The 23,346-nt window shown below is 40.1% G+C and overlaps 1 protein-coding gene across 9 annotated transcripts in view; it reads right to left on the bottom strand.

Annotated features, from left to right (window-relative positions):
- Positions 1 to 23,346, bottom strand: part of CEP112 (centrosomal protein 112) — a 415,035-nt gene that overhangs the window by 193,335 nt on the left and 198,354 nt on the right. For all 9 annotated transcript variants that reach the window (XR_009614112.3, XR_009614106.3, XR_009614109.3 and 6 more), the window contains one exon: positions 20,910 to 21,092. Coding sequence is in view for 2 of the 9 variants with exons in the window: in XM_060645622.3 (XP_060501605.1) it covers positions 20,910 to 21,092 (183 nt within the window). In the remaining 7 variants the exon portion in view is untranslated. The remainder of the gene's footprint in view (positions 1 to 20,909; positions 21,093 to 23,346) is intronic.

The following is a 23,346-nucleotide window of genomic DNA, read 5'->3' as shown; positions in this document are numbered from 1 at the left end:
ACAGTAACTGTGGGCTAATTATGTAGTAAAACCTTGGATTGGGAGTAACTTGTTCTGCGAGTGTTCCGCAAGATAAGCAAACATTTCCAATAAATTTTAACTTGATACACGAGTGATGTCTCGTAGTACGAGTTGTATGTGACGCTGAACCTCACATGATCTCTACCGAGCCAATGGTTCCTCTCTCTCGCTCTGCGGGATTATGGGTAATCATCTCTCATGTTCCGATGCTTGGTCTCAGGCTGCAGTGTTTGACAGAAATCAAAGATTTTTTCAGAACACTGGAAGGTGCCCACAACTGGTACTACTGTGTTTTTTGTCACTTGAAAGCACCTACAGGCATCCCTTTGCTTTTCTACACAAGAGGAAGTTTAGGAATGCTTCCCTTCATTCTAGGTTATTGGATAGGCTCCTTGTTAAAACTGCATGAAAAGAAAAAAGATTCCATTGGACCAACAGCAGTGATTCCACGAATGATAGTGAAAGCCGTCCTACACAGTAACCCTCCTCTCTCCAGTCTCCCTCACACCAGCCACGAAGGTTTTGAAAGGTAAGTGCAGGTCAATTTGTTTATTTTTCTTCATATTTTGTATTTTTTACTATTTTGTATTATATTACAGTATTGTAATCATCTTTACATTAATATTTTTGGGTTGTGGCACAAGTCATCTGAGTTTCCATGATTTCTTATGAGGAAATTCGCTTTGATATACGAGTGCTTTGGATTACAAGCATGTTTCTGGGATCAATTATGCTCGCAAACCAAGGTTTTCCTATATATTTCTTTCAATTTTTATTTTCATAGTTTTTGGTTGCTGCCTTTTAGAAGTTCCGTGGGAACTCAAGGGACGGGAACACTTAAGTACACTGCCGTCCAAATGCCATCCGAACAACCAGAACAAACAGACGAAAAAGAAACAAAACTCAAGCAAAACCAAATAAGAAACGAAGAGCTAACATGGACTGGTGGCCTCTGTGACGGCATGGCAACCATCAGCCTCTTCCTCTGAGACCTAATCCAACCACTAGCTCCTCAGAGAAGAGCTCAGCTGTCCTCTGGCTGCCACTGATCAGTGACCCTGCTCTTATCAGTACAGATGGTCAACAATGTTTCCTGAGGCCACAGTATGTACCAGGAATCTTTTAGGTACAGGTATACCGAAGTGAGGAAAAGGGACAGGGTCCCTCTTTTGGGTCTCTTTGATGGAGTAGGCAAAAATTAATAAGTATGTAAAATAAATAGAAAAGTGCTCTGAAGTTCACAAATGAGGTGCTCTGATAGAGGGTAGCAGGGCGAGGCCTTCTTGGAGAGAGTCGCTTGAGAAGTCCTATTCGAGGAGTTAACAATCGGGCGAAGACTTACAGAATGAGAAGGAGCCGATCCTACGAAGCGCTAGAGCAAATGCCTTCCAGTTCCAACGAACATGACGAGCCAAAGCGTGAAGGCAACAAAGAGTGTGGTATATCTGAGTAACTAAAAAGAGGCCCCTGGAACTCAAGTATGGGCAGCAAGGGAGGAGCTGATGGAGAAGAGGTTGGGAAGGTAACGCTAGGACCAGAACGTGCAAGGTATTGTAGGCCATGCTAAGAGGTTTGGGTTTTATTCAAAGTACAGGCTCTTGAAGGATTCTATTTATTTATTTATTTATTTATTTATTTATTTGTTTATTTTTAATGTTTATTTATTTTTGAGAGAGACCCAGAGAATGCAAGCAGAGGAGGGGCAGAGAGAGAGAGGGAGACACAGAATCCGAAGCAGGCTCCAGGCTCCGAACTGTCAGCACAGGGCCCGACACGGGGCTCGAACCCATGAGCTGTGAGATCATGACCTGAGCTGAAGGCAGATGCTCAACCGGCTGAGCTACCCAGGCGCCCCAAGAGGGATTTTAAATTCCCTTGCTTAAAATCCTTCAATAAACATTTTGATCACTATGGCTGTCGAGGAGAACGAGAGAGAAAGTGAGGCTCTCAGAAGACTCCTGTTGAGGTCTGGGTAAAAGGCAGCGGTGAGCTGCACTAAAGGAGTGGGCGGGAGAGAAGGAAGTGAATGGGATTAGACATCTATTTGGGGGCTGAATCTATAGCATTGACTGGTGAATTAAGAGAAAGGGAAGCCTTTTCAGAATGGCCTCTAAGTTCTGTCTTGAGCACTGACTGTACAGTGATGCCATTTATAGACACAAGACACAGAGAAGGTGGGTGTGGAGGTTTCGGTCCCGGATGTGTGAAATTCGAGGTGTCTGAGAGGCCAAGAGGCGGCTGGATATTTGAGTCCAGCTCTCTGATGAGAGATAAGAACTTTGAGGTTATTAGCACAGACTTATTCGAGGCCACTAAAATGCAGATGATCACTTTACAGAAGAATGAAGAGGAAAAAGAGAAGGACCCAGACTCGAATATTTAGTGGAGAGGTAAGAGCAGCTGGTGGAGAAAAGACAAGCTAAGACGGAGAAGTAGGGGAAGCAGGAGAACAGGGACTCAGTGGGAAGACAGACATAGTTCAGCACGATAAAGAGAAGGAGGTAAGTCAGTGATAAAAACCTAAGTGTGTGGTTAACAGCAGCGAAAGACTGGCCAGTCACAGTATAATAAAATGGGGGGTTAAAAGAGGTCCCAGGGTGAAAAACGGTGATGATTACAACTGAGAGAAAAATCCAACTTCTGCCAGGTCACTCAATAAACTCCCATGAATCTACAAAAAAATATGTAAGGACTAGCAAAATATATTTCCTGGTAAATCCTATACCAAAAAAATTAAATTACATTAAATTAAGAAAATAATAAAAAGGTTTCCTTCTAAGGAGAAAAGAGAGAGAGAGAGAGAGAGTACAAGAAACATTCTAGAATGAGGTAGACCATGGCCTGGAGTAAACGAATTCATGTATCACTCCTCTTACTAATAACTCTTCTCCTAATTTGAAACTGAACATATTCAGAATTTCTTCAAACTATAGTTTGGATATTAATTTGTAGCTTAAATAGAAGTTGTTGGTGGATGGGCAAAAAAAAAAAAAAAAAAAAAATGTGGTGCAGAACGACCAAATCTGTAGAATTAAATAGTACCAAACTGTCCAAGTAAATGGAAGAACCATCTTTATTCTGAGCAGCAGACAGCAAATTTCTAATGTAAAGCAGGTGGACGTTATCCTATGAAAATTCTCCATTGGGGGGAAAGTACTATTTATCCTGAATTACTATTAGAAAATTTAAAAATAATCACTTTCTAAAACTTTAACACGGACTTTTATCTATGGTCTGGGTTTGTAATGACCCTAAACTACTCATCTAGTGACTTAACTATTTGGCTCAAGATAGTATTTATCATACAATAGGCATACTGAGCAAAGACAAATGTGGAAGTCTGCCTTAATGATTTTTTTTTTTTTTTCCAGGTCAAAACCCGGGTGAGGGGAAACATTTCAGTGCAAAAGAAGCAAAATGTTTTAGAATCGCGTTGTTTTCCTTTTTTCAAAAAAAAAAAAAAAAAAGTGTTTCGAATTCACTGATTACACTTCATTACCCCGCGATGCACTTGAACACATTAACACAGCAAGACGAATAAGTAATAAAAAAGAGGATGCATCTCTTAATCCTTCCTGTCAAATTTAAAGAGATACCAATCAACCAAACGCCTCACTAAGAGTCATGAGACTGCTGTTTTAATTAGCTGGTGATATTTTTGACTAAAGAATCTCAGATGATGAAACCGTTTTTTCCTTGTATTGAACCAGCTTGGCCCAGACTAGCCTGTCCCGCAGTGACATGTATATTGAATACAAATCAGACGGCAGCTTTAAGTCTGTGTTGCAGCTCTCATTTCCAATTCGAGAACTGTACTATAATCATAAGCTTCTGGTGGATGAAAGGAAATCAGCTCTCTGAATATTAGCTAATGCCACATTTGCAAGTCCTGAAGAGATCTGTGCTGTTAAAAAAAAAAAAAAATAGATCATTTCGCGTGAACCTATATATATGAATTGCTTTGTACTGCTGAACTGATAGAAGCAATGCCTGTGCTGGGATTAAACCCCTTTTCATCATAAAACCTCATCTGGTTCGGAGTCCAAGTCCATCAAACCTTTTTCCTTTAAAGTCCCGCCTTTGATTCTACATCAATTTATTCAAACCGCAGCTGGGTGGCTGAAAACGAAAGGACAGCATCATTTAAACCAACCATGTTCCCAACTTGAAAGAAGGGCTATAATTAAAAAAATGGGCATAAAAGAATGGAAATGGGATAATATTTTTTAATGGTAGTTCAAAGGCCGACAGATGTCAGAGCCTTTGAAGATGTCAGTACACTGAGCAAGAAGTTGCCATGAAAGAGCTTGCCTGAGAGGTGAAGCAGCTTGTTAATGGCTGAAAAAACCCTTGCAGACACATCCTTGTGTTTTTAATTTGTCAGAGTTTCTGCAGTATTTTCTGATTAATGACACATGATTATAACTGCATAGCCGACATATTTTTATACTCGGTTAAATGAATAGTTTATTCCACATTCTTTTAGAAGTAGATAAGAACGGGGACACTTTCCGAGGAAGGCCAAAACTGTTCTGATTGCCTCGCATATTTATGCTAATTTTGTGGGACTGGCCAAATTCAGACTTACTATATGTTGCCAGCTTTTGTTCTTTAATAGTCTGATTGCTAGTAACATTACAATTCACATGCGGTCGGCAGAATGTGATTCACTACAATTTCACGTACGTGGGGCAAGATGCGCCTGAATAATTAATTTGCGCACCAAGTCATGTCAAACCAAATTAACGTTTAAAAACATCGCTGAGCTCAATCTAAACAACCGTGGGCTGCCATCAGGTTCCAGAAGGGAAAGAGCCGCTTAAGGGAAAAACTTGCAGCCATAACTATGCTATGGCATTAATGACTACTCAAAAACAAAGAGCTGCAATACCGTGTTTTAGGGAGAAGCTTTGCTGAGATCTGGGGGAGGGACTCGGAATATCCCTGAACTATTTGTTCTTCTAAATAGTTCTGACATGTCAATTTGATTTGTTCTGTGAAATCGCCCTCACGATATTCATGAATGTTAACCACAAGTCACCAGTGAGCACTGGTAGCACAAAAAGGCTTTCCCACCAACGGGTATGCCTTCAATTTCCATCAGGACGAGGTGCAGGGGAGAGAAAGTTCACAGGCTTTGAAGTCAGAAAGATTTGGGTTCGAGTCCCAGCCCTTTCACTTATAAGCTGCACAGCTTGGGTCAGCCTTCCCCTCTGTAAAACCTGGGATAATACCTACCTCCTTCCAGAAAGCATGTAAAAGGGTCTAGCATATCACGTTACGCTCAATTCCCCGTCTCAAAATAAATGATACACAGAACGATTAAAATGGCCATCTCTTGTTGACAATGTTTGTATTTCTACATATAACAGAATCACGTTTTCTGGAAAGTGACCGTTCTTTTGAAAGTGGATGTTCCAATTTCCCACTGTCCCAGTTCCAATAGCTCGGAAGTACAGCCTCTTTCTTCTGGTGGAATCTTACCTGGCCGTGACCAGCCAAACCCTTGGGCACGCACCTGTTTGCTTGTGACAGCTCACCTTTAGCCCAGTCGTGCAAGCACACCCATGGAGGCGGCTCAGCAGATGGGGCTCCAGGGCAGGGAATGCAGTGCAGGAGAGGGAATAACGTGCTGGAACAGGATCAGGCAACCGACCTGGGAAGTCAAGAGGAGGAGGACCCAGGACTCCCCAACCCAGAGACAGGAGGTCTCTCACGGGCGGGAGGCCTACAGCCTTATTCTACAGGAGCTCACCCGTATCCTCTCACCTGTCTCCAGGCTTTCTATGAGGACTGGAGGGTCTTGGGGCTTATTTCCCTAAGGGAGGGGCTGTTTCCCCTTTTGTGACTCAAGGTGGCTATGGTTGGGGCATTGCTCACCTCGGGCACAACTTCAAAGCCGGTGGGGCTTGCCAGAAGCACCTTCCTACCTCCTCGTCTGCACTGCCTAAGTCTTTTGCTCCCCTCCCCCACCTCCAGATGTCCAAATCTTCTGACTACAGCCCCCTACGGCACCTTCCTTCTCTTTCTACACTCTTTGCATCCCTCAAGACTCCCATTTCTTCAGTGTAATGGATTTCTGCTTAATGAGAGCAATTTAATGAGACACAATCTCACGATATGGTAGCCATACAGCCATAGCGGCAATTATGCCGTTTGCAACACTATGTGTACTTGCTAAACGGTCTGGCCAGGCTGTGAATTTCTCCAGGAAAGGGTTTTGTCTTACTTGTTTTTGTATGCCTCCTTTGAGCACAGCGACTGTGTACAGGAAGACATCTGCTAAATGAGAAATGAATGGAGACAGAGGAAGAAATCCTTGGAGATGTATTTTCATCTTGAAAGAGATAATTTGGGTTTCTTTTTTTAACCATATATCGTTACTTATTTAAATTTTAAAAGTGCTCCTGAATTACCTATTCAAGAATGCATTTTACTGTATAGATTTATCCATTTTGGATTTTTAAAGGCTCACATGGGCCACCGAGTCGAGGCCAATGCATTCAGTAAAGAAAAGGGCAAGCAAGAGAGAGAAAACCCAAATTCTACTTAGAGATATTTCAAGCAATGTAACTGACAGATCCCAGGCACGGTGGTAGACTATTCTGGGCGGGAGATTTTTCAGAGCACAGTGACTCAGTCTGAGAACCTGGGCTTTTTAGGGGAGCTTCAGAGAAGCTTGTGATCTTACCTCCTGTCAACTGACACTAGATATGTTCTCCCTCCCATCTCAGACCCTCAAACTCTTGGCTCTTACACAGACCCAGGCAAAACTTGTTCATTTGTATCTTACTGGGTGATTCTAGACAATCGATCCCTGCTTCCCTAGGTGAGCTGTGAAACCTTTCTCTGTACCCAACCTGGAAAGGCTCTCTGTGCACCTGAAACCTCCCTGGTCTCAGGAGCAGTGGAGGGACCGCAGGCACGGAGCAGGCCACATAGCTGACCCTCCCCACATTGCTACGGGAGCCTGGTTTAGTCATGCCTGCAAACCATACCCAACTCTACCACTATCCGCCCGAGCGGCTTCATTTCCTAGGTCTCGTGTTTCCCATCTCTGAAATGGGCTCGCTGTTCTCGAAGCCCACATCTGGCTGGAGGATTGTGGGGCCAGTCTTCAGGGACTGTTGGCTGTTTGGTGCAGTAGTCTATTTATGTTGTGTGGCCACAGTTCACAAATTGAAATAAACAAACTGATATTTATCAGGTTATTAAAAAATACTTGCCATTTCGAATTCTTATAAACAATCCAGAAGTTAAGTATTGTGATTTGTCCTCGCTCGTGAAATGCCACTTTCTCTCGGGTCCCTTCCTATCATCTTTGACCCACTCTCTCGGTCTTCTTGACCTGCTCTTTTTCCTCCGCCTTCCCTAAGGCAATGAGTGTCGTCTCTTCTCATTCTACTCCAGGTCCTTAGGAAAACCCATCTTCACCATTGGTATCCATTACTCTCCATCCTGGTGACTCTCAAATCTGTATCCCCAAAGGAGAGCTCTCTTTTGAACTCGAGTCCTGCATTTCCACTTACTTACATAATAACATGGACACCTAAGTGTCCGGTGGCACAGCAAGCCACATCCCTGGGACTCCTCTCTCTCCCTCACTGCCATGTCAACTCACCCACTGCTGATACCTTAGCCAAGTCCCTCATCATCTGGGATGACTCCTAGCTAGTCACCCAGCCTCCAATGTCACTCCCTTCTGCTTCCTAATCCTCTGCTTAAAGTTTCTCAGTGACTTCTGATTGTTGACAGTTATGATCCCTGAAGTTGGTTATTGGACATTTCTATCATAAAAATTTGGGGCGGGGTGCCTGGGTGGCTCAGTTGGTTAAGTGTCTGACTCTTGACTTTGGCTCAGGTAATGACCTCACGATGTGTGAGATCAAGCCCCGCATTGGGCTCTGCATTGACAGTGTAGAGCCTGCTTGGGTTTGTCTCTCCCTCCCTCTCTCTGTCTCTCTCTCTCATCTCAAAATAAATAAATAAACATGAAAAAAAAATGTAATTGGGGCATGAAAGCCAGTGTGTACATGTATAAATGTGTAACATCACTGTACTGATACATTATGTAGTTATAAAAATTCACCCCAAATGGGTATTTTTACAAGATGAAATACAAGTACATGTAAAAAGAAGTTCTACATTTTATCTTCCTATATGCTAATAAACCCTGCTTGGGAGAACACTGTTTTAAATAATTACCAGAAGGGGTAGTAAGTTACAAGTAGGACAAGGAGGTAGACAAATGGAAGACACAGAAATGGCAACACAGACAGAGCATATAAACCCCAAACTGGGGGCAGTGTACAAGGGGATCCAGCCCAGACTTCTCAACGTGGTACAAACTGTCTCCAAGTACTGCTTATGCTAGTCCTGTTTGGAATGCTTTCCCGAGTCTAATTTGCATAGCCAATTTCCACTCATTTTTGAAATGCAATGCATATGATATCTCCTTTAATTCAATCTCTTCTCATTACCTCCCCAAACCTGATGCCCCCGTACCACATGATAGACGCATCTTCTGTACTTGGGATCAAAGTACCTTTATCACTTTGCTGTACTTTGAGATATATATATATATATATATATATATATATATATATATATATTACAAGATGAAATACAAGTACATGTAAAAAGAAGTTCTACATTTTATCTTCCTATATGCTAATAAACCCTGCTTGGGAGAACACTATATATATATATATATATATATATATATATATATATATATATATATATACATATATCTGTAACTCTGGAAGGCTTAAAGGCCAGGCACACTAGACAAGGCCACAGAATAAAACTGTCTGTTTTCATGCTGATATAGTTACCAGTTCTTTACACACTTGGTGGGCAAGGCAGGCACGCAGGCAAAGTTTCCAGACAATAGAAAGGGGCCAGGAAGATATTAATCTCCCTCCACCCTACTGAATGGTGAAGGAAGTATCTTAAAGGGGCCCATTAAGACATCACGCTAAAGCGGGTGGTGTCAATAGCAAAGGGATGCCTTCATGGGGACTTGAGGGCCTGGGCAGGGTGTCCTTCTGACCAAGGGTGTTACTATGTCTGCTCTTATGTGTGGTAAGATGCATCCTCCGTCTATGTTAAAGGAAGGCATTCTTTGCTCCTATCCGTTGGTATGAATCATATTACCCTCCAGATGCAAAATTCCTATTGCCCCAGAGACTGTAAGCTAGAGGGCAAGGATCGTTCCTTTTTTAATATTCCAAGGCCTATAATAGTGCCTGACATGTGGTAGCAGCTCAACAGGTGATGCTGAGTGAATGAATGAATGAATGAATGAACGAATGAATATTACAGATGTGAAAATGATGATCAGAGATATGAAAGAGGTCACAGGTTTATAGCAGACGCTAAGTGGTAGAGGCTGGCCATGAACCAGCATCACTGTCTTCATATTTGATAAGAAGCTGGTCATTGCTTCCAGGTCCATGCTTTAATTACTATCTACATGGCAATGATGTCCAAATTCCTTTTTCTGGAACCTTGACCCGTATACTCAACTCCTCAGCTGACACATCTCCATCTGGATGTTAAAGATGTCACTCAAACTCAGCTTGGCAACAACAGAACTCTTGATTTTGTTGTTATTCCCTCCTAACCATTGTCATATTTGACCCCATCATTTATCTTAACAGCTCAGACTAAAATTCTAAAGAATCCTCTTTCCTTCCCCTCCCACACCTAACCCATCAGAAAGTCCTACTGACTCAAATACATATATCAAATAGAAACCCAGGACTGCACACAACAGCCTGAATGGACTTCAAAAAACATGAACTGGATCCTGTCGCGACACGGCTTGGAATCCTCTCATTGTCTTCCAGGGGCACCTGGGTGGCTCAGTCAGTTAAGCGTCCGACTTCAGCTCAGGTCAAGATCTCACGGTTCGTGGGTTTGAGCCACGCATCGAGCTCTGTGCTGACAGCTCAGAGCCCGGAGCCTGCTTCGGATTCTGTCTCCCTCTCTCTCTGCCCCTCCCCGCTCGTGCTCGCATGCTCTCTTCTCTCTCTCTCTCTCAAAAATAAACATCAAAAAAAATTGTTTTTTAATAAAATGGAATCCCAGATCTTCAAAGTCCCTGTAACCTTCCCCGTACCTGCTACGTTCATGCCATCAGACCTCCTTTTTTATTTCTTGAAGACACCACATTTATTCTCCTCCAGGGTCTCCTCACTGGTTGTCCCCTCAGCCTGGCTGGCTTCTCCTCAATCAGATCTTTCTTAGCTCAGACAGCTCTTCGTTGGAGAGGCCTTCTCTGGTGGCTCGCTAAGACAATCACTCAGTCACCTGTCATACCTCTCTGGGTTAATTTTCAACCTACCCATTATTGCTATGTGATGCTCTCCCTGTCACTTTGGCTGTTTTTGTGTTATCATCTGCCTTCCCCCATTCAAGTGTAAGTTCCTTTAGAGCAGAGTATTGGTCTCTCTTGTTCTTTTCTATACCCAGAGCAGGAACCCCCTTAGGGCTAGATGGGCCACACTCTACATAACCCTGGGACAATATTCACATGCACCAGGATGTGAAACGCACCTCCTGAAACACCCAGCCTCAGAGCCTGGTACAGAACAGCACTCAAGAAATCTTCATTGAATAAATGAATCAAGCTGAATATGGCCTCTGTCATGAGGAAATTCCATATACATAATTCTGCCTAATTTTTACAGGTGGAAAAATGTATATGGAAATAAACTTGATTCATATGTTATCTGAAGAGCCACAGTTACTAAACTTTTGAAGTCACAGTTCCCTTTTGTTGACATCAGTGTGGAACAATGAGATTTCAAAAAGCCATCAGAATAGTTAACGATAATGATGATTTTCAGGAGAAGATTTACTAGTCTTATTTCTGAACTGAACGACTTATTTTAAGAAATGCCAAATTTGGGGGCGCCTGGGTGGCGCAGTCGGTTAAGCGTCCGACTTCAGCCAGGTCACGATCTCGCGGTCCGTGAGTTCGAGCCCCGCGTCAGGCTCTGGGCTGATGGCTCGGAGCCTGGAGCCTGTTTCCGATTCTGTGTCTCCCTCTCTCTCTGCCCCTCCCCCGTTCATGCTCTGTCTCTCTCTGTCCCAAAAATAAATAAAAACCGTTGAAAAAAAAAATTAAAAAAAAAAAAAAGAAATGCCAACTTTGTAGGCACGGGTTGTGACATTTACTGCCGTCACTAGTGATGATCCCAGAGGTCTGAGTACAAGGGTGCATCTCCGTGTTTCCCAAAGTCTGAACCAGGATATGAACAGTCAGGACTGACATGAATAGCGGCTGGCAACACCCTGTACCCCTTGAACTCATGGCTTTTGTCTAATGACAGCTTTGGCATAATTTCTGAATAACTGAAGAACAAAAGTTTTCGAACCTCACACTCCACTTTCGTTGCCAACATCACTTTATCTGGAGCTACTATAAAACTTGCCCAACAAGGGGGGATAACGTTTACGTTACAAAAAAATTAGCTCTTCGGGAAACATTTGGTGAACACGTGGATTTTGTACATTAAATGACATCTTTGCAAATAACAAAATAAATAAGGTCCCACTTGACCCTAGGGATCTGGGGTTTGTTTCATTAATAAATACTGACTTAAGAGGCAAACTTAAGATGAATGAATCACCAGTTTAATTTTAACCTTTTTAAAGACCTGTGCCTTTCGAGTCCTTCCACTGGAAAATTCCCTGGTTTTGAGATGCTAGGGGCTGGCTGGGCTGTTGGTTTCATGTTCACTGGAAGCTCCCGTGTACCACAGAGTGATATCAGTGGGAGAGACCTGAGCACGCACGCGCGCACACACATACACACACACATACACACACACACATACACAGGCACAATGCAAGACTAATGTTGCATTACAATGGCCCCCACTAACAAGGGAAGAGACCCCAGATCCAGGCCACATACTTCAGCAAACTTCATTCTCAGAGGATGCCATTATCTCATTTTCAAATAGGACTAATACTTTTAGGCCTTGACCTCCTACCTAAGGAAAACAAATCAAAATGAACCGGAAAAATAACACACATTTTCCAACCCTGCAAGTCGAATTGTGTACAGTTTCTTTCTGATTTCTCGTGATCTCTCTCCAACCTCCCAGGACACAATTATCCAAAAATACTTGAGAGGCCAGGTAACAATGTAAGATAAGTGACGAAAAAGAATTTTCGCTGAATTTGAACATTCCTTTCAGTGGGAAAACACTACTCCCAAGTTTCACATGAATCCACCATTTTCAGTGCTTTAAGGCTCAGTTAGGCCAATTTTTTATTATCTCCTATTAACAGTATTTTTCAAACATTGTCTGTACACAAACATTAAAGTAGCTTGAAAATAGACGATTATTTTCATGTAATGCCTTGCTCTCCTCCTCAGACATGAGTTTACGGTCTCCCTGGCATCAATTCCTGTCGTTTTTCTCATGAGAAATTCTCAGGTGTTAAATATCTTTCCTATCATGCAACTAGGCATGATTCCAATTAGTCCTGAATGGAAGACAAAATGACAGTTTAATAAGCTTCAATTTGCCAGGGCTTTGAACGTGTGATGATATCATCATTTTGCCAATCATTTCTTGCACTTTGGCTCCGACCTCTCTGTCACAAAAAATTACCTCAAATGTATAAATGAAGACATCAAGGATGTCTCTCAGAGAACGGACTGAGTCAGAAATCCAAAAACGACTTTTCCAAGACATCAAGAAAGAAGAGTTATTCATGCAGTGTTTCCTCAAAGATAATTTCTGCCAACATTCTTAGTAATTTTTTTGAGGCAGAGGTGAAAAGGACAAGGAGGAGCAAAACGCTAAAAATAACTGAAGGCATTTTTTCCTTATGTCAATGGGAATGACATTCAGGATGTGGAATAACAATTTATCTCTGGGGTATTTTATGTAAAGAAAAGAATTCATCTGAAAACTTCTCATCCGGACCAAAGTCAGTCTAGAATTGAGCTATAACTGCATCAACATAAATTGTCTTTGAGGATTCTAAAAGAAACACGGTTTCTGATTATTCCTTGTATTTCTAGAGAGTCTCTGGGTTTGAATTGACTAAACCGCCTTGACCTCACTTCTAAAAGGTTTGGACTAGCTGTTGTCATGCAATAAGGATCATTACACGGGTTCCCTTAGGGGAAAAAGTGGGAAACTGAAGTCTTTGAGATTTAAAAATTCATTCCATAAAGTGAAGGGATCACATGTGAAATTCCAAACTGGTGTGTGACTATGATAGGTGTTCGCCTAGAATAGGCCATCGACACCAAACCGCATTTCACCAGTACTAAGTGCAGATTCCTGCTAATTTTTATCGAGATGGGTAGGTTCATTGACGTAAAAGCTTCCTACATTCTTCCTCTAGACACATCTTCTCATTTCAGTAATAATGCAAAAGCCAAAAGTGAACCCATCTCAAAAACATATTTATTTTTCCAGTCTACAAATTCTGAAATTTGTGGGAAGGAATTCTCTTCCAAATAAAATATTAAGAACTGCCTGTCTCTTCAGAGTTAAATGTGTCTCAGAAGAGAGACACAGCCATGGCTTGTGGCGTCGGAGAAAGCTTGAAACCGTTGCTCAATCTTGATTTGGATTTAAACGGTCTGAGGTATGGGTATCAGTACGTTAAATCTAGCCATGAGTTGACAATCCAACATCGAAAATATAGTGCAATCTATGCAGAATAAATGAAACCCAGAGACGACGGACTCACACACAAGGAGGCATATGGGGCACGGGACTCTGCCACACGAGTCTCAGCTACACTAACTTACCTACTAAGTTACACAGGCACAACGTCCTGCGTCCACACACTTGTAACCTTGGGCATTCTACTTATGCTTTCTGAAACTTGTCTCCTTGATAAAATGGACTGACATACATTCATCTTTGGACCCAGGCAAGAAGGTCCAAACAGAGCTCCCAAATGGGAAGTTTAATCCTCATGGGGGGTTGGAAGGGTTCAAAGAGATGGTGCATCGCGAAGGACCTAGCAGAGAGCCTGGTGCACGCAAAGCACGCAATGAACATTTGCTGCTGCTGCTGCCGCTGCTGCCGCCGCCGCTGTGAAGCACAGACAAGCACAGGAATTCAGTGCTGTTCGGGGAGGTACTGCCTACTAAAGCTGGAACTCACGCAGCGGGATTCAATTAGGACTTTGCAGCAACGGCAAGTATGGCAACTCACGGAAAGAAATGCAAATGGTGAGGAGCCTCTCAGCTTGGGGAGCAGGGTACCAGCGTCTCTCTCATGCTAGGCAAGGGCTCACGTATAACCCTGTGCCTTTTTTGCCATGTCCGAGTCTCTCCCCGAATCTAAAATCTCTCTTGCAAGAGGCTGGGGGATCGCGGACGAGTACTGAATTAAGATTAAGGAGCCCTGCTTTGCTAGTTCTGTGACCTTGGGCAAGGTAGTGGCCTTGAACCCTAGGTTCTTCATCTGTAAACTGAGAATAATTGGATGTGGTCATCTCTTTACTCAGTCTGGCTGTGCTGCTGCTGGATACGCAGATACCTGCACAGGTGCACGTCCGGCACAACGTCCTGTGTCCACACACTTGTCCCTCGCCATCTCCCCGGTTTTCACCACTGTACCCCCTGTTTTAAATATCCCCAGCATTTAATTATTACTTCTTCAAGGACAACTTTAATCTATCTAAAAAATCTATGAAGTAGAGTGAGAACAAAAGACGGATTTTTAAAGCAATCATTTAATTGACACAAAGTTGTTGATTCAAAGGGAATACTTCATGCCATTATTTGGAAGGTTTGTCTTTAAAAGGAATATGCTTTATCTAAAAGTGGACCACATGCCATGGAATGTGGTTTCCATGGTAACTGCCACATTTAAAAAATATGCACAGGACTAAAGATACACTGTATAATACTTCTACAAATGGATCATTCCTAGAGAAATCAATTTCCTTGTCTCAGCCTGTTATTGTTTTTTCAACGTAATGTAATTTTCTCCACGACGAGGACCAAGTTGAATTATTTATAATAGTTTAATTATAGGAATATACGCTATTTGTGTGCCTATAAGATGAAAATAATTACAGAATTTTAGAATTATAATGGAAAAAGAAGGCTAGTGATCTACAAAAAATGTATACTTTGAAAGGTCATCTTCCTATATTTTCTCCTAATTAAGTACCTAAGAAATCGTATTCTTATACATAGTAATACATATAACATATAAATAAAACATATTACTAAATTCATATGTAATACTATTAGACAAAACACCATTGGCTACTGATAAAACAGGATCTTTGCATCAATATATCTGTGTCAAAATATGAAATGAACTTTGATCCTCCTTGGAAATTTCTGTATAACCTGTGCTTTTGGTATCAGAAAAACAGTATTGCCCGTACAGGCTTTTCAAAGTGGCTCAGTTAGGAAAACCTCTGTTTATATTCTAAATGTATGCAGTAAGTTTTTGATCGGTCTTAAATGCAGCTCTTCGATAATACCATAAAGCTTCATCTAAAGAAAATAAATTGAAATCTGTAATGTGTGGTTTTACCACAAGTCCACTGAAAAAGTCTTACTTTCTTTCCGCAGAATAATAAATTGTTAAAAACATCTTCCCACCAACCCTTCTTATGTCTGACATTACACATTATGTGCATTGCAGCAAAACCCACCTAATACTGAAACCACGCTTAATTCCATGCCTCTCTCCCTCTACTACAAATAACTTAGTGTATCGTGGGTAAGTATCAAAGCACGGTGTGCACACAGCTGGAAACCAGGCATCCACTCTGATGTGACTGTGGGTGTCACCAGGGACAGGAAGGGAACAAAAAAGCAGGGTTACCTTGACCGCAACAGCCTCATTACGGTAGGGGGGAAATATTTACATAGTTTGTTTTTTCCACATGATCTGTCCAGTTGACCCAAAGAAATGAAAATATTTACTACCTCAAAACCAAGTAAATGATATTAGTGAATAAAAGACGATGAGATACCATTTTGGTCATGGAGGAAGAAAGGGAACTGTTTTAGTACAGGTACAAATACCCTATGCTCCTGAACCAAATTATCACTTGCTTTTATTTCTTATAGTTTTCCATAGTATAAAATCAGAGGACAAGAGAATCAGCTGGAAGAAAGAGAGCAACAGATTTCGAAATGAACAGCTGGGCATTAGCTTTTAAACTACCTCTAACCTCAGCCATGTTTCTCCAAAGATGCTTTGTAAGGGCTACAGGATCAGTCACATAATGAAAGTACTAGACTTTGCTAGTCTCGCGATTTAAAATATCCTTTCATTTGATTCATATGTACAAAATTGGAGCTCCTGAAGCACGTGTGTTTTTTGATATTGAGCATGATGGTATTCATCATTTTATTTGATCAAAATGAAACGTGGGCGCATTAAAATATAACCTGCTCATTACATTTTGTGAAAGTACTTAAAGACTCCAAGATGTTCCCACCACATTTCATTGCCAAATGTTTTAATACATAGAGATGTCAACAGTTATATCGGTCAGTATCCTTTAGGCTAAGTCCTCTGTCATATATTTCTCTCAGAATTGAGAGCTAGAAAAAAAGTGAACTGGTATGATTTCTTTCACAGATCATCAGAATGTCACAATTCATCATGTTCCCCTCTTCACTGTGGCTTCTAGGTGAGCTCAGAGCTAAAACTGGTATGTCACTAAAGCATTTTTAAAAGTAGTATAGGTTTCCTGATGGAGTGAATATCGTTCATTGCTTAATTACTATTTTCAGTTATATTTTAGCTGTTTAAATGTTTGTTTATTACAGAATGCCGCCTCACATCCTTTTTGAAAGTGGTTGACATATAAAAAAATTAAAATCAATGTTTCCAATGGAAAAATGCTACCCGAAAAAAGCCCAAAGACCATGTACAGGTTTAGCTATAATGTTTAGAATGTACATATTGCTCAATTCATCCATAAGTAATCTTAGAAGAATCTTAGAACAGCCAATATTTAGTCCACCATCCACAGGCACACACCCAGTTTTAGAAATGAACATTTTTAATCTGGGCCCGGATTGCCAAATTCATGGAAAAGAAAGTGATGTCACTGAGATATAATTTTAAAAATTACAATGGTCTTACCACAAACATCTTTTCTGGAAATCTTTTTTTAAGTAGAAGAGAGAAAGAAGAAGATTTCTGAAAACCCTACATTTTACAATTAGCCATAGGACAGCCTCTTACTGTGAATCAATATGGCAAAACCAAGATGTTCTGTCCATTTATTATGCAAAACTCGTTCATAATAGCATCATGATTCTCAGGTTAGGAAATCAAGAAAAGCATCAAGATCCCAAAGTTAGGAAAGATTCCATCTCCTATATGCAAATTTTAAGTTTCATGTATTTTTGGATCTCGTGACAACCATCTCCCAAGTCGGCTCTATTAATTTGCCTTATACTGATGGCGGTTCACAGTGGCTGCTGTGGTCACCCTGAGTCTTCCAGGGGCCCGTACCTCAACAGGTGACATAGACAGCTGTCCTATGATGGGAACCCCACCTTTGGGGCGGATCTCAAAGGTCCTCTACAATATTCATACACACCACTCACTCTGGCAACAAACATAAAAGATCAAGCGATCTCCAAGTGGTTCAGGGTCCTAAGAGAACAACTGAGAAGTCAGGGAACCTATGTTCTGTTTTTCTTATAATTCAAAGGAATAAACTGAGAAATTCTCTCACTATGCTGCAGTTCAAAAGCAAAATCACATGCAGAATCACCATGCTAGAAGAGGTTCTCCTAAGGTGATCATAACAAAACTATGAATTTTCTTTATGTGAAAAAAACATGATTAAGTCAATCAAATCATCCTCCAAATTAATTTCAATAAGAGGGATCTGGCAAATGAGAAATATCTGACACTGAGGCTGTGACTTTCTATATGTCTTGGTACCTACTGATCTGGATGCTTTTTCTTAAACATTGTAACCTCAGGTAGACACCAGGCTGACCATCTTCTATGAAGGTGATAAAATTTAATATGCATTTTAGCAAATGTAAGTATCACCACATAAAATATCCTACCATTGGAAGTCAAGGTATTATGACAAAGATACAATATATGCATAGAATAATTAGCCAAATACACCAAATAAAATGAAAGAAATGGTTAACTTATCTTTAGTTGCATTGCCATACCTTATGATTTCTCTAGAAAACAGAAATTCCTTGGGTATAAAGTAACCTGTAATAATTATATAGCACATTCACCTAAAGGGAGTTCCTGTCTGATATATGATTTACCTTACGGTAGGTAACTATACTTTATGATAATGGTTTTCTTATCAGTATATAATACATAATATATATGGAAGAAGCCAAAAGTAGACTTTTACTATATTGTCTGAATTCACAAATCTGATAGAAGAAAAAGCAGCAAGCAAAGCTATAGTATCCAAAATTGGTACTTCCCTGGTCCTTTTTTGGTTAAGTATTTCAAACAGTCCTTTTTACAAAATGGCCTCCATTGCTAAACGGGAGTAGCCAAACGTGAACTGAAAATCAAATCTCTCTGGACCTAAAATGAAAAATGATCCAATCCAATATTTAAGGTACATAATACATGTGTCAAGCCACAAAACAGTGATTTGGAAAAGAAGATCTTCTATTTTTTAAAAATATATGTCCACTTTGTTTTTCTGAAATTTGTGAATGGAATTCAGGACTTAAAAGGCTTCACACATCACATTATTTAAGTCACAATCATGAAAAGACATATTTGGAAAATCTGGAACTTACCTGATGGAAACTCTGAATTAATACCCTCAGTGAATAACCAAAATAAATACAAATTATTAGCATTTTGGTACACACGATAAGGTTTTCAAAAATACAACTCATTGGCAAATTAAAAAAAAAAAATACATTCTCTAAAAACAATCAATCAAGTTTGGCTTCCACAGAAAATCATTTTCATTCAGATCAAGAATGCATTTAGCCTAAGTTTCCATTGCTTTACTAGGCGTTCCTATGACAGCAATTCCAATTGTTCCAAGAAAGACAAAATAGGAGAGACACAATCCTATGCTACAGCATTTGAAGAGGTCATATGGTCCCCATACTGATTATTTCAATTAGCAGAAATTCAATTAAGAACCTTATTGTACTCTCCCTGTGGCTTAATTATACGTAATAATTCTAAAATTTCCCTTTTGTTATTGGGTGAACCGCACCCTATATATGGCAGATACGACATATGTAATATCACAAAGATGTCCTCTAAATTTGGCCTCCACTACTGTCGGCTTTCCATAACAGCACCAAAACAGTGGGAGTTATATAAACTAAGGTATTTTATTGTATCACGGACTCAATTCTACTATGCAAACAGACCCTACACAGACTCAGAACCCAAATACTTTATCACTGAAGACAATGCTGAGGCTTAGCATCATCTTTGAAGGAGAATGTTAAGTTGGAAAATATTCTTAGTAAATGATATGGCTAACAATCGGAAGATCAGCTTATATTTTATAAAGGCTCTGATGAGGTTGGTGGCAAAAATATAACCCACATTGACTTAGCAGGAACCACCTGACTCTTCGGGTACCATGGCTACTACAATGACTACCTTTTCAGTTAGCAAATCCCCCATAAAACAAATTGAAAATAATTCTCCTATAAGCGTATATTAGTGACAAAAAAAATCTGTGCTGAGTATACTTTTGGGCCCCAGTCATTCTCTGAAGGTAAAAGACAACTCAAGGTCAAATGAAAAATAACCAAGAACTCCTATTCTTTGCCTTACCGCCTCCCGCCCTCCACCCAAGAAATAAACATCTTACTTAATCAGCAGTTTTATAGTCTAGATGACTATAAAATTGTTTAAACACATGTCATAAAAAATAGAAGGCTTAGTTCATTGTTTAAAAATTATATCATTTGGGGAGAAAGGATATTGAGGAAGAAGCTTGTATGTGATATGAATAATATGGTTAAGATTTCAATGGGAAAAGAGGTATTTATTAGACCTAGTAGATGATATGGTTTTATTAGAAAAGAAAATTATCTTTTTTTGTTATCAGTTGCTCTTCAATTTTTCTTTAATAAAATTTCACAGCAATCTCAGGAGGATACACGAAAGGCCTTTGATTATATATACCCCAAAGAACGTATTGTACCACAAAGATGCCCACACCCAATAAGATTTTTTTTCATCTGAAATTTATAAAGATAATTTTCCATGCTGACAGTGCACATTTCATCCATAAGTTTGAAGAGTCAAATGCTACCACAGCTGGGGGTTATTCTGCCAAATGGTTTCCAACAGGGACTACAGAGGTGGAGGCTGGGGGGCATGTGCATATCGGAAAAAGCGACAGACCTGATGGGAAATAGCCCTTCTCTGGAGTCATTTTTACCAATTGCCATCTGAGTGATCTAATCAAATATAGAGTCTAATGAAAAAAAAAAAAAAAAAAAAAAAAAGCAACACCAGGAAGGAAAAGCAAATATTAAAACAGCTGCTTGATTACCTACAGAGATTAAAACAAAAAGCAAGGAGTAAGGCTGATATATTTCGTAGGGATTTGCAGAGGCTGAGGGGAGGGGTAAGGGGCAGATACCTTAAAAAAAAATCCATCATGAAAGGAACTGAGACAAGATTATAAAAAAGGGGCCAAGTTATAGCGCGCCATGGGATTTTTAATCTGGCTACCTGTGGTTTCTGTAGTTAAAGCCTTATTCATCCTCAAAACGGGGGGAGGGGGGGAGAAGAAAACAAAAAAATCACATTTATATGTCAGTTTTGCAAATGATCAAACAGCGTGCACCAACAAGAATAATAGGAAAACACTAAACGCTGATGACTTTTTAAAAATAGACAGCCGTTTTATCAAATATTATTGATAATTACCTGTGAATCTCGTTTCTTGAACTCTTGAATTTGATTTTCGTGCTCCATATTGGCAGCGCGAAGCTGTTTTTCCAGGTTTTCAATTTCCCGTTCATGGTCTCGGACTAGGCTATCCTTCTCTGCGTTATGCTGCTGTAATAGGTGCGTCTTCTCCTGTTCATGCTCCAGCTTCAGCTCTACTATCTGATTGGACAATGAGGAGGACAGTTCATCAACAGAACATCCTTGTCGTCATGACAACTCATGGACAGCTTAATTTTTCTCTAATTTGTCCAAGTTGAAAATTTTATTTTTGCGTCATGATTACCTCACCCTTGAAATACTCTCGTCTGGGGGGAGGGGGTGATTTTATCCAAACCTCCTAATATTCAAGCCAGTTGGGCATATGCAGGAAATCGTTCTGCAATCTGTTGACATAAATGCCTGAACATTGAAAAAAATTATGTCGAATGCTACGTATTTCCTACCCAAGAATTCGGGTATTACTGATCAGCAATGGTTACAAATGGTTAATAGTCAGTACGCGTTGCTGTTTGCTTAAATATATACACGTAAAAAGCAGCAATTAAATCGGTCAGTTTTCTTTATGATTTTCAAATAAAAGATCGAAGCTAAATACGCATCTGGATTATTGTATATACAGTTGTCTTTTTAAAAAAATAAAATGATAAATTTCAAAGCTCTATTATCTCGTTGTCAGCTACGGTATACCAACATAAACAGATGTTATGTGTTCCAGAAGGGCACCTGCTGTGCTGCAGGCTTGCGCCATGATTTCATAAAGAGCATTCTATTCTCAGGATCCTTTCCCAGTCCACTCCACACTGGAGACTGTGACCTTGGCCAGTCTTAGCCTCTCCCTGCTAGACTGAATGGCAGCCCGAGACCAAGGGCCTGGTTGCCGCAGCTTTGATACTAATCCTCCCAGACTGTGCACAATGGCACCCTACCTGGCCTGCAAACTATAGCCAGCCAGGCTGTCTTTGAAGCAGGTGATGAATAGGGGACTGCAGGAAGCCAGCTTCCCCAGTGAACTCCAGGCCACACAGCTGCTAAGAACAGTCACTTGGATTTTTCTTCAGTTTTGGTGGATTTCAGGGGAAAAAACTGCTGTTATCTAGAATATGTTGTGTTATTTTCGGCGTGAGAATCCATCTTCAAAAAAGCTAACAGTAGGAGCCTGCTCCAAATCGATCTTGTTTCTTGTGTCGTGCAATGAATCACCAGCCTACCTTATCTTAAAGCGATAGCATTCATTTCTCCAGGCGTACATGCTACGCTAAATTTCAGAACTTCTTTTCTTTTGAGAATTGAAATTCTCATCCTCTAATTGCAACTTAAGAATCAAAACACGAACTGAATGTGCTTACACACAGGTTTCAACATGTTTCCTTACTGTGATTTTTCTTGGAGTTGGAAAATGAGCACGAAATTTCTGGCCACTCATAAATGTACTATACTATTTAGAAGAAAGAAAAGGATACTCGCTCTTCATATCCACTTATCAGAACAAAATAATGTATAAAATAATATAGAAATATTTATTTTGCATCTGAGAACAAAGATGCATTCTAGTGAATTTGTGCCTACTTAAAATGTAGGGATCTTTCTTCCATATTATTCTACTGTTGGCAACATATAGAAAAAATAACATCAACATCGTCTGCTTACCTACCAAGTAGCAAAGCTTTCTTATTTAAAATTAATGTGCATGCTTTACTCTGTGATTCACACAACTATAATGTTAATCGCAAAAAAAGAGAGAATTCAACGTTTTGTTGATATTACTGCATTATTTCAGGCATCTGAGTTTATGAATTATTGAGTTAGAATATTTTTAGTTCTTGGACACATTATTATTTCTACTCAGTGTTACACTATCAAGCATTATTATAATAAATTTGTAAGTTTTAATTAAAATCATTTAAGTATGTAACACACTGAAAGAAGTGGATGGAGGTAGAAAGTTCTACTGAGATCTGATTCTCAAAAGTCTCAGGAACATTGAGAGAATGGATAGGATTTAAAATTGATGGAAAACCAATTATTTTATACACTCTAGGAAAAAGCAACCAGTTGACCCGTAATTAGGGCAGAAGAAGTCCAGAAGAACTTCTTTCCCCCAAGAAAAAACACACCACACGATCAGGAGTCACTATCAGATAGATTATGAGTAATGGTGCTGCCTCATTCTAGGCTCTAAGTAAGGTACTTTCATAGTAACTGTCTCCGAGTTATTTGAAGAGCTCTTGTAGACTGATCAATGACCTGCCCATGTTCAGATTTCAGTTTATTCATTTTTAAAAATCAGGAACAAATGAAATAGAGATAGCAGAATTTCGAGCCTAAAGTCAGATGTTCATAAATTAGTAATGTTTTGTTATTTTGTCAGGACCCATTGCTCAGTGACGCTAGTGAATGAATGAATAAATCTCAG

This window comes from Panthera onca, chromosome E1 (genome assembly GCF_046562875.1).
Source record: "Panthera onca isolate mPanOnc1 chromosome E1, mPanOnc1 haplotype 2, whole genome shotgun sequence".
In the NCBI taxonomy this organism is placed as follows: domain Eukaryota; kingdom Metazoa; phylum Chordata; class Mammalia; order Carnivora; family Felidae; genus Panthera; species Panthera onca.
Note: the sequence above shows the minus strand (reverse complement) of the source record. Positions and strands in the feature narration are given on the sequence as shown.